General features: G+C 37.7%; 1 protein-coding gene across 1 annotated transcript; it reads right to left on the bottom strand.

The window, feature by feature from the left end:
* Positions 1-805: 805 nt before the first annotated feature.
* rgra (retinal G protein coupled receptor a) lies at positions 806-8,129 on the bottom strand. The gene is made up of 7 exons (XM_077496342.1): positions 7,490-8,129; positions 7,063-7,219; positions 5,280-5,401; positions 4,213-4,366; positions 4,027-4,144; positions 2,007-2,120; positions 806-976 (listed from the first exon to the last, which is right to left on the bottom strand). The coding sequence occupies exons 1-7, from the start codon at positions 7,566-7,568 to the stop codon at positions 833-835; spliced, it is 888 nt and encodes a 295-aa protein (XP_077352468.1). The 5' UTR covers positions 7,569-8,129; the 3' UTR covers positions 806-832.
* Between the last annotated feature and the right edge of the window lie 4,280 nt (positions 8,130-12,409).

Below are 12,409 nucleotides of genomic sequence, written 5' to 3' on the forward strand. Positions count from 1 at the left end.
ATGTTTGTTTATTTATTTATTTTAAATGACTTGTTGTTGTTTACATTTTGACAGAAATATGAACCCAAATTGTAAGTTTTTTTTAATTCTTTTTTTTCTTTTCTTTGGAGGTTCCACTGTGCACACGTGTGACAATCGAGACACATTTTTGTTGGTTTTTGAAACCTACTGTCAGGATAATGATTATATGATAACCAATGTGTAACACTGATGTCAACAATACAATACGGTAAACAGATCAACACCAAGCTCAATACTGACTCCAGGAGAAGCAATCAGGCAAAGCTAAAACAAACAAAACAAACAAAATACAAAATAGGAAATATGTGGTTATTTGCACATTCATTTTGGATTAAAGAGGAATTAAAAATCATGAGGATCAATTAAAATATTGAAAACATATTCAGGGTAACCGTTACGTTTGTGGTTATATCGAAACTTGTTGAGCTTCAGTCTGGAGGCAAGCAGACGTAATCTGGAGCTGCTGACTAATCTCTGACTTGTGGTGGGGGGCTTGCAAGGGAAGAAAAGTCTTCTTGTTTTCCGGGATTCGTGCAAAAATACATCAAATATAATAAATACAGTTGAGTTGACTTTTTTTAAAGGTACACTTCTCTTCCTATGAAATTAGAAGAAAAGTAGTAATACCACAAGGAGTCTTTTTTTTTTTTTTTAAGCATAAAACTATTCAGGTAATTGTAATCTTGTAATTAAAATGAATTATGAACACGTTACGGAGACACAACATGAGACAAAGCGCATCTATTTGTCTACCTGTGCGAGGAAACCACCAAAACGCGAAAACGGCTGTGCAACATTTGCAATCGGAAGTTTATTTGGACTTGTTGTCAACTTGAGGCACTTCGATCTTCTCCCCGGTGAGGAACTGCCAGATGCCTCCTCGGTAGTTCTCGTTCCCCAAAGCGTACAGGAAGACATTAAAGGTCGGGGAGGTCTTGGCCAGGATGGGGGCCATCTGCGGCACACGTGTGCAGGAAACAACAAGCGGGTTACAGATCCAAAGACCAGGAGCGGCTTGAGCGGGAAGCAATTCCAAATACAGGAAACTTCACATCTCGAGAATTTGGAGTTTCTTTTCAGCTCCAGACAGAAGTTCATTTATTGGTTTATTTTAACAGAACAAAACAAATCTGCAAGCCTGCAAATTCCATTCACGTAATGTATAAATAGTGGTGGACTGATCATTGATCCTTGAGGTACTCCGCAGGTAAGATTGTTAAACACTGATACATTATTACTCTTTTTTTTACACATTGCTGTCTTTTCCAAGTAGTTTTCCATCCATACAGTTAGCGCATAAGTCTCTTTTTTTCCTCAGTAACTCATCTATAGTATCAAATGCTTTCTGCCAGTCGATATATGAAGCAACAGAATATTCCTTATTTGTAATTGCAATTTCCTTCACCATTTGAATCACTGCAAGTGCTATCACTTCCCCCCCGTTTTTACCATTTAATATTTATTTATTTATTTATATAAATGAACAGATTCAACTGTAACTATTCTAAAATTGGGGAAGGCGGGATACTGGTCTATATTTTTCTATACAATGTTTATGTCCAGTTATAAAACTTGGGCATATTTTTGCCAAGTTTATCTAATTTAATTTTAAGTTTATCAAAAAACAAAACAAACAAAAAAAAAAAAAAATCTAAAACTCACATTTCACGTATATTGTACAGGTAAGAACTTTTTTTGTTTTTTTGTTTTTTTTAAACAACCAATCAATTACATTATTATCATTATTATTTTCATTTTATTTATTTATTTTTTAGTTAACAATATCTCCTAAATTGCATATTGTGATGTCAAAGTCCTTTGGAAATTAATTTTACTCTCTTAACAATAGTTTACGATACTAATTCTTTTGCTTGGCTCATATGATTTACTTTTTATATGATTTGTATTTTTTCTTAACTGCAATTATTTCTGAGATGTTCTTTTCATTCATAAAACGTGTGCATCATACTGGTGGATGCTCTTACCATCCTGAGCTTGGGTGAGACCAGGTTGGCGTTCTCCACTGCGGCGTAGAAGGCCAGGAGGCCGTAGGGGCCCCAGCATAGCAGCATAGTCTTAAGGGGAGTGTTTGGGTTGAACTGCAGAGAGTGAAGGCATCAGAGTCAGAATCAGATCAGGGCGCTTTCAAAACACATTGTGACCTTCCTGTAAATAGTGCAAGTAAAAGGTTTATAATGGTGTTATAAAGGCTTTATAAAGCATTTATACACAGTTATAAATCATGATTAATCATTTTAATCAGAGTTCACTATTTGACAAGCAATTTATTGCTTAATGTTTCTGTTATTTCTCTTGCATTGACTCCTATTTTTAAATTGCAAAAAAAGGTTAATAACTACATTATAAAGCCTTTATAAACCAACCTTTGTAAACTGTTATAAACTGTTTGCACAATGTCATTGTGACTGTCTGATCTATTATGAATCATTAATGAACAGTTAATACTCAGGCATTCACGATAATAAACCGTTAATAACTACATCATAAGGGCTAACCTTATTGAAAAGTGGTACCGACATCGCAATCAGCTGGTCATTAATCCAAGATATTACCGAGAAGCGGCGAGTACAGGATTAAACCCTGAGAATACATCTCTTTATGCGAGTCCATAAATCCTCCTGCTACTTCATGAGCCTCACTCGGTCACATGCAATCCATCGTGCCATGACTTCGACCATGATGATGCGGATATTTTGTTGTTTCTTTGATATAATAACTTTGAATAATGTCAGCTTTTACGTGTTGTAATGAGCTGTTTTTGAATCGTATTGTATCTCATTGTCAGGTTTACCTGTTTCACATCTATCAAACGTGACACAAAAAGGAGAGAAGGCTCGCGAGGAGCGAGGAGAGGAACTGACTGATACAATTCACTCCTGCACTCTCTGAAGATTCCTCTCCTCACCCTCTCTATTTATTTGGTTTTCCACGCCCCTAGTTACATGGGTGGTCCAACCGTAAAAATGCAAATGCAAGGCATAGTTGGAACACAGTGTACTTGTTTGTCTATGTGATGTGCATGTGAGTGGAAGATTGCATAGTACATGTGTGGTCATGTGTGGTATCGTGATATATATCAAATCATTTTTTACTAGAGAGATACACACCCCTAATAGATGTGTATATATGTGCGTATACTGCTTTTTATTGCAATACTAAGTGAAGTCCAAGCAAGTTTGATTGAAATTGAGGCTGCAAAAATTCACATCCAACCAATATAAAGTTTTATGGGCCACATGCGGTTGCCGAATCATGTTGCTGTGCAGGTGTTTTAATTTGTAATAAAAGTGTTTCCAACAAGGCAAATGTTTATATGCGAGGAATGACCTCATGTGATGTAAAAAGCTTGCGGCAACTAACAAGATTGCCGCGCATTGTTGGACTATCAGCTCCCGCCCTCATTGCTCACAGAAGCAGCGGGTCGTGCGTTGATGATGACCTACATAATGTGTCGTGTTGCTCTCAATGAGGAGCGCATGGGGAATGCGTGTGCGTGCGTGTGTGATGGGAGAATTCTTGTGGTTTCTCCCGTTGAGTTACGGTATTTCAAATTGCATCAGATGGAGTCGGGATTTGGGAATTCCGCTTCTGTTGGCTACCGTTGAACATTTGAGCACTTTTAAAGCTGGACTTGGTGCTTACAGTAAGATTGTCGTTTGCACCTGCAGTGCATCGCAGAGTTTAAGATGATTTTTATTTATGGATTAAAAAAATAATAATCAAAAGTCAAGTCAAAGATATAGAGTTAAGCGCTTTTCGTGTAGTACCAAATTGTACCACCGCAACATACAGGGCAGCACTGAGGTCTACTGGAAGAGATGTATTTTATTTTACAATTAGTACCATCAGCAAAAAAAAAAAAAAAAAAATCCCATTCATGTAAAGTTGAAATAGTTGTGGACCCATCATTGATCCTTGAGGTACTCCGCAAGTAAGCTTGTAGACACTACAGTTCTCAATTGCTCACACTTGTTTTGTACTAACCTTGGTGTTTCCAGTCTTCTTGAATTTCTGTGCGATGGACTGGTAGGAGGACATGACAACAAACACTTGGATGGCCATGTTGAAGACGCTCATGGGGATCAAGTAGGAGACGTAGTTCCTGCGTGGACACAAAGGAAGTCAGTACCACAAACGCAAAGGGGAGTCTTTTGAGCTAAGTGTCAATACCTGTCACCCTTGCTGTAGTCCAGAGTGCAGCACGTCCTGAGGGGCTCGTAGTCGTACTCGCCCCAGCCGATGAGAGGCATGGCGGACCAGAAGGCGGTGAAAAGCCAAACAAAGATGACCAGAGTGATGGCACTGCTCCACTGCAGCTTTGTCCCTGAAGAGAAACAGTTCCTTGATTGGTCAGTATTCTGTCCATTATGTGCAGGATCAGCAACTTTCTGGACTTTGAAGTTCTGTGCGCCCTCATGGGTCGGGGAAAGAGGATTATGGTGAATCCATTAACTGTTTACATCAAACTCTGGGAACCGCTTTGTCCTATACCGCCCTCTGCTGTGCATAAAATCGATGACAAAGTGCCCTCAGGCTCACAATGCGAATGTCACGGCTCAGCAATGCGAGCCCGAAGGCACTTTGACGTTAAATGGCAAATGCCAAAGTTCTTATTTCAAGAATAAAATATTGTTCAGAACACTGTTTAGACAATATATTGTTATTAAGATTATTTTGTGTGTGGGATGAAGACATCAAACTTTTTTTTTTTTAGCAATTTTTCCATCTTCCATCCATCCATCCATCCATCCATCCATTTTCTTAACCGCCCAGAACATATTTTCTTTACCAAAAAAGTGTCTATTTTTGTAAAAAACAAAACAAAAACAAAAAAAACAAAAACAAAAAAAGACAAGCACAACAATAATTATAATTAATAATATAATTAATATATTTTATCATTTTTTAAAATCTAATTTTATTAAATGACTTTGGAGTCAGCCAGCACTTCGCTTAAACACAACAAAAAGCAGACCAAATGTTAGGTTGTAATTAACTTTTAACTACAATACTCAGCAGTTCATCACTGCTCATTTGGCCAGAATTACTGAGACATCATTTTTTAAATTTGTGGTACTAGGAGAGTCAAATATTTTTGATGTAGTACCGTACTTGGTGTAAAAATTTGGAGAACCTCTAATTTAAGTGTACTACTTTCCTTAACATTAGAACCAACTTGTATTTTCGGCCTTCCAACAAGGAGTTTGCTGTCTGCGTCTTACTAGAGTGAGACTCACTTGTGCAGTACTGGTGGTATCGGTCCCAAGCGATGGCGGCGATGAAGTGGATGCTGGCCAGAGCCGTCACGAAACCCTGGAAGCCGTGAGTCTGACATCCCTCCGAGCCATACGGCCAGTACCTGGGAGGGGGGAGGGGCCTCTTTCAGTCAATCATTCATTGGATGCATCCATTTTATTCTGTACCCACTTGTGTGTGCATTTGGTTATACTTTGTCTTCGAAAACCCACACATGCATGAACAACACAAAGAAAGAGGAATCCTATTTTAAGAAAGATATCGGCCTCATCCTTCCCGAGTTTGGCTCAAGTGGTTTTCTTGATGAGATAAACCATCAACAGAGGAGAATAGCTGCACTTGCACTGATAAAAGAGAAAGTCAGGTGACCCACAAGGACGCCACGCCTTCCATAATCACAATAATGGTGACCACGTCCCGATTACATCATGGAAATCCTCAGCCTGTGGCTTTTAACGGCGTATGAGCAGCCACCTTTATTCCACCACAGCCTTGACTGCTAACAATTTGACGCTGTACCTCTGGAGAGCTGCTGTTGCAAGTAACAAGGTTATGAATAGCTCTTCATCACCCAATGATGCAGCTCCACATGTTGAAAAAAGTAAGTCTTTATAAATACATATGGAGACTTGGCAAAAAATGTGTGAGTTTTTGCTTTTTGTCCGAAAACAAAAGAGCATTAGATGTAATAATGCAGGACACGACGGTGTTTAAAAGATCAGAAAAACAATAAATAAATTGAATACAAATATGTATGATACACTTTTATGCAATACTTCCTATAGGATAAGATAAAATGTAATGAAATGTAAATATTTTTTTAAATAGCTCGGCCTATCTGAATAAGAATGAAACTAAAATATATTTTTTCAACATTTTTTTTTTTTTTTTAATATGCGTTAGCCATATTATACATAATTTGTCATGGTGTAAAATACAAAAGTATTGTTGTGGAGATTTATTTTGTTCTATAAAAATCGCCTCTGCTGTTGCGGTCCTCATACAAACAGATATCCCGACTTTTGTGAATCTTTTCTTCTTATTCCAATTTTTATGTGCATGTGGGTAATAATACAACAATGCTTTTCATCAGCAACATTGGCGTATTATTACTTATCGATCTACGCATAAATAATCATGCATCTATGCATGTATCTCCTAAATTTTTGTTGTTGTTGACTTTTAATTATTGGCATGATTAAGAAATAATTTGGGTTGTTTTAGAATTTGTGAAATCCCATCAAATTTTGCAGGGTTGTAAATCCTGGTGAAAAGTTCACATTTTTGGGGTGTTGCCCTACCAAGAAAAAAAAAAATGCTCTCAAGTGGCAAGATTGGAAACACTAAACCGTCCAACAGTTTTACCAATTGCTATGAAATTTGTTCGGCTTGTCAATCATGATTACACAAGAAGTCATTTGTGAAAGCAAATAGGTGATGACAGGTGATTTTGCTTTAAAGTTACAATTTTTTTGATATTTTTGTTGTCCTTGACAATAAAAATATTAAACTATATATTAAAGCCTACTGTTGTACTGTACAAGGCAACGGATTGGAAGCCCATGCCCAAAAAGTGTTATGCTTCTTTTAGAAATGTAGGAATCAAATTGTGTTAATCTTTCCTGGCTGGGAGCTTATATAGCACCTCTGACACTAAGATGATGGTGAAATATTTCTTTGGAGAGGTGGTAGGCTACTAAAAAGTTGAAAAAGTACACTACTGTCCAAATGGGAGCTGAGAAGCGCCCGCGTGACGTCACTCACCTGAGGAAGCTGGAGAAAGCCGCAACGGTGGCGTTCATGGAGATGCCCATGTCGGCCATGGCTAAACTGAAGACAAGGAAATTGCTGGGGGTCCTCAGCTCCCTCACTTTGAGGAAAGCGGCGATGGTGACCGCGTTTAAGAAGAAGCCCGTCAGACCTTGAAGGGGGGACACATGATGACAGCTGTCACTCAGGAACCGCGCGCAAAAAACAACAACATTTGCGCGTCGTCGGGTGTGAACAAGCGATTTAAGCAAAACTCGCGTGGTAATTGCGGAGTGTGACGGAATGGGCGACGCGCACATGCATTGCGCGTGCGCGCACCCACGCCCACTGAAGGGCGAGCAGATGCGGGCTTTAATTTCGGGGCCGCATTCCACGCGCAAAAAAAAAAAGAAAAAAAAAAAAAAAAAAAAAGAAGACTCACCCTCGACCAGCAGACACGATCCCAGGGAGAAGACATCAAACTCGGAGAAGCCCTCCGGTAAAGGGTACGACGACACCATCCTCGGAGCCGATTTGACAGCAGCTTGTCACACGCGCAAAACCAAAGCACGCACGCACGCACTCACGCACACGCTCGCCTCCTCTCCGTCCGCCTGTTTCACGCAGTGCCTCGGCCTGATTGGAGGACGCTGGCTTTTTAAAGGGCCATTTCACGTGAAAAGCATGCCGCTCATTATGTAAAAGCCACCACCCTCCTCGCGTTGTGTCGCCCCAATCCGCGCAGGAATGTCTTAAAACCGCGCGACCCTTTCGGCTAAAGCGTATTTGCCCTCCGCCGGGCGCGGCAAAGCCCCTCAATTAGTTACACAACGAGCCTTTTGTGGACGTGCGTGCGTGCGCATGTGTGTGGCGGCGGAGAGGATGCGGAGGATGAGGATGATGATGTCAAACGGCGAGCCCTCTAAATCGTCATGCACACAACAGGTGTCCACAAGCAGCATGCATGCATTCCCGTATATTCAGCTATAAAAACAGTGAGATAGGCAGCAAAATGTTGAGAATTTTCCTCTCATCCGCCAGCAATTAACATCAGTATAGCCTAGAAATCTTCCTTACTTGTTGTTCAGGAGTCGTGCATTCCAGATGGGGCTTGACAAATGGATGAGACTCTTTCTCTTCATCAAGTAAAAGTTACACCATAATATAGTCGAGTCTTTTTCTCTCCAACAAGCGTTAAAAGCAAACATGGTGATGTGGCATTTAGCTGTTATGCCGCACACAAATGGAATAAGCTACCAAGTGATGTCAGCTCTGACTATAAATTATTTTAAATTCACATTTAAATTTTCGAATACATTTATTTTTTTACTTATTTAGTTATAAACTCTAAAAACAACATCACAATATGGTCTTTCAGTAATTTTAGAAACCTACTTTTTATTACTTACTTCACTTATTTAGCCCATTATAGCAATAAAAAGTTAATATTTTGTCTCTAATTAATTTGATACTTTCATTATTTACCTTTTTTCTAGGTTTGGTCATGTGACATTCACAAGCTGAGCTGTGATTGGTCACCTGAGCCCTTGTGATGTAATTTTCAGTCGACAGCAAGTTGCACAATGTGTTTTTAACGGTGCTAATTATTTCTGAAATTGTAGCATAATTGACTGGGGATCAAGGTTGTTGTAGTTATGAAAACTAACTAAATAACAAAAAAAAAGTGTTTTTTTTTTTTTTAAATAATGAAGATAAAAATACAAGTAACAAAAACTACATTTTACATTTACAAAACTAACTCAGTGAAAATTTTAATTTTGTACATGAGATTTTGGAAGGAAGGAAGGTTGAACAGTTGTTTGGGAATTGTAGTTTATACACAATACTTAGTGACTTTTTTTTTTATCTTGTTCTAGTAAACAAATACAGCATATAGGAAAAACTAAAACTTACACTAAAACTAATAAAAATTAGACTATAATGATAAAAATGAGACTACAATGACGCATTAAAAAAAACAAAACCAAACAAAACAAAAACTAACCTTAACAAACCCTGTCCAAGAACTCAATAAAACTAATGGAATTAAAAACAAAAAACAAAAAAAACAAAAAACTATAATGAAGAACCCAAAACTCTTACAACCCTGCTGGATATGTAAAACAAACGTTCTGTCCTCAACAAAATGAAACATGCACATACGTATTCCAAGGTCAAACGTTGATCCGAATGAACGTTAAGATGAACGCGGCAAATGTGCAAAAACTGCCATCCAATCCACACTTTCTGTGCGCATTTGTCAAGATTGGTGTAACGACGACGTCATCATTCGCAGCTTGCGGGGTGAACAAACCTGACATTGTGTGCGTTTGGTCTCGGGATTATCGGCTCAGGAATGTTGTGAAATGTAGGTGACAAAGTGCCTAATCATGTGAAAGGCCACTTTGAAAACATCCTCAATTGTTTACATTTGCTCCCCAAATATCATCTTAATTTGTACTCAAAATGCACTTAAGAGATGAATGATTGTCCTCCGCGGTATGTCAATATAGCTTCTTTTTTTTTACGAGTTCCCACTAAACTTGGAAAGAACCCATAAATAAACATTACATTTTTACATGAAACCTTGTGCTACCTGACATTGATTTACAGCAATGCAGCAAAGTTTTTTTAATTTTTTTTTATTTTTGTAAGGGGGTATAGGATTCGATACGTTTTTTTATTTATTCACACTCCCTTTTGAACATGTAAGCTGTGCTTAATGATGACCATGTATGTAAAAATACTTTAAAAAAAATATTTTATTTAATCAATATTTCTGTTGCTGGTTTATAGTATAAAGTATTTTGTTTGTTTGCTTGTTTATTAAACATAAAGTATAATATAATAATAATAATAATAATAATAATAATATTATACTGTATATTCAATAATCAAATAAACGAACAATGCTTTATCATTTATCTGATAATGCTGCGATGCAACGATCATACAAGAAAAAAAAAACAAAAATTCTTTTTAGTATGACTAGAAGTTTTTCAATCATTTTGTGATTCTTAGTGACATTTTTTATGTTGTTCAACAATCCACTGGTAGCCCAATAGGGACAATCACATAAAATAATAATAATAATAATAATAATAAAAATGTTGTCGTAGCAACACCAAACAGCCAAGGGGACAGGCAAACAGAACGCAGGAAGGGCCAAGGCAGAAGGATGAGACCGGAACAACAATCTGGAAAAAAGTAAGTCAGCACGAACGGCCTAAATAATGTCTGATTGCTGATTTGGAATTACTATTGCATTGTAAGAATGACATTGCTCCTACTCCAATGATTTGTATCCCGCAAAGAGATTAACGTCTTGCGCTATATGGAATGTTTGAGTTTCTTTCAACAATCGATTGCCCAAGAGGTTAAGAGGCTCACTTCGAGCCTTTGCAATCACTACACCTAATTACTCTATTCATAGGGATTTACCATGCAAAAAAAAGGTGAAATAAAACTGTAATCCAAATGTAGATTATGCATTAATATGATTCAGCTTCGTGAGAATGTCACGTTTTTGTGTTGTGACACGATGTGGAGATCTCTCCATTTAATCCAATATTGATTGTTTCAATCTATCTTGTCCTGTTCTATTTTAGCCTCGGATTGTGAACTCTGACCCGTATTATAGCCTATCCTATCCACATACCGTATTCTTTGCCTATTTTGTTCCATCCTGTCCTGATATCCTGGCTTACACTTTCTTATCCTGTGCTGACCTGTCCTAACCAAACCTATCACATCCATATCTTTTTCTATTATATTCCTATTCAATCCTGTCCTGATCTTAATCTATATTATACGGACCTACTTTATCTATTATTTACCTCATCCTTAACCTGTCATACCCTTTCGTCTATCATATGCTGTCCTGAGCTATCATATAATCCTGTCCTAGAATATCCTATTTTAGTCCATCTGATCCTGAGCCTCAACGATCATATCACATTCTATATCAACGCTACTATGCCCCATTGTATCCGATCCAGCCTATAATATCATAGCCTACCCTCAATATCCTTTTCTTTGCCTATCCTGTCCTGCCCTATTCTTCTGATCCTTTGCTTATCTTAATCCATCCCATTGTTTAGCTGTCCAAGCCTGAGGATGTCATATAATACCATATTTATTATTTGACTCACAATCTTGCACTATTCCAGTCTTAGTCTTTACCTATCCTATTCAGTTCTGTCCTGTCCAATAACTATACTGTATAGCCTAATACTATCTTTGCATATCAGCTGATTGTATCCTATCCTGTGCCATCTTTTCCTTGCCTAACCTACCCCATTTATCTGATCATAGACCTGTCCTGTCCTATCCTATCCCATTTTAGCCTACAGCTTTATCTTAGCCCATCCTATTGAAAAGTTCCGTCCGAACGACAGATGGTTCATTGTCTTTCATGCTCACAATACTAACATAAACTATCAGAAAAGTGTATGTTTCCAGTTAAGACTGTTGCCAGGAAGATCGAGGAACCTTATCTACTACATAGATCCGGAAGAAGGTCTAAAATGTACAAAGTCATTTAGCGCATCCTTTACAATGCCAGACTTTGCCTATCCCAAACTTTGACCATTTCGTCATTGACGGTATTAGAGTATAGGCACATTTTTCAGAGCAATGATTCATGATCTTGGAGGATTTAGGAGTACAAAGTCCAGGTGCTACAAATACACAAAGTTCTCAGAATGAAAGAAAAGCTCTCTAGTTGGAAGCTCTTTGCACAAGCGGCCCGGGACGGTCGCCAATTAGGTTATTGAGTTGATAGCCAAAGTTGCCTTTCACCCACTGGCGACTCACTTTTTTTTTCCTCTTCCGTCATGAAATACTGCAGAAACGTCAAACACAAAGAACGCCATAATTACGTTTTAACGTAAATTAAAATTCTTTCATTTTTGATGGAATTTTGATAACTTTAAATCATTATTTGAGACTAATTAAAAAAAAAAAAAGTGTTCAAAATGGGGTCCACTTGAAATAATTGGTTTGCTTCACTTTCAGAAATTCATTTACATGGATTTATTTATTTTTTATCTAATTATTCCTCTTTTTTTTCAGTTTATCTCACAATTAGGACATTTAGTATCTCATAAGAGGGTAATTATAGTTTTGGAACTTTTCATTTTAGTTAGTTTTGATTACATTTTCAGTTTTTTTTTTTTTTATTTAGTTAGTTTTATTTAGTTTTCAGGGTGGTTCTGCTAGTTTTTATTAGTTTTAATTATTTCTTTCAGTATTAGTTTGAGTTTTTTTTTAAATGGGGAGGGGGGGGGGTGCTGGAGCCTATCCCAGCTGGCTTCGGGCAGTAGGCGGAGTACAATCTGAACTGGTTGTCAGCCAATTACAG

The sequence above is a fragment of the Festucalex cinctus genome, chromosome 14, assembly GCF_051991245.1.
Source record: "Festucalex cinctus isolate MCC-2025b chromosome 14, RoL_Fcin_1.0, whole genome shotgun sequence".
NCBI classification, from domain to species: Eukaryota; Metazoa; Chordata; class Actinopteri; order Syngnathiformes; family Syngnathidae; genus Festucalex; species Festucalex cinctus.

What these genes read in the sequence shown, in the direction of transcription:
- rgra (XM_077496342.1), bottom strand. Translation starts at nt 7,568, where the DNA reads ATGGTGTCGTCGTACCCTTTACCGGAGGGCTTCTCCGAGTTTGATGTC. An exon ending in ATCGTGTCTGCTGGTCGAGG is followed by an intron (nt 7,220 to 7,489) that starts GTGAGTCTTCTT and finishes CCCCCCTTCAAG; the next exon opens with GTCTGACGGGCTTCTTCTTA. An exon ending in ATACCACCAGTACTGCACAA is followed by an intron (nt 4,367 to 5,279) that starts GTGAGTCTCACT and finishes GTTTCTCTTCAG; the next exon opens with GGACAAAGCTGCAGTGGAGC.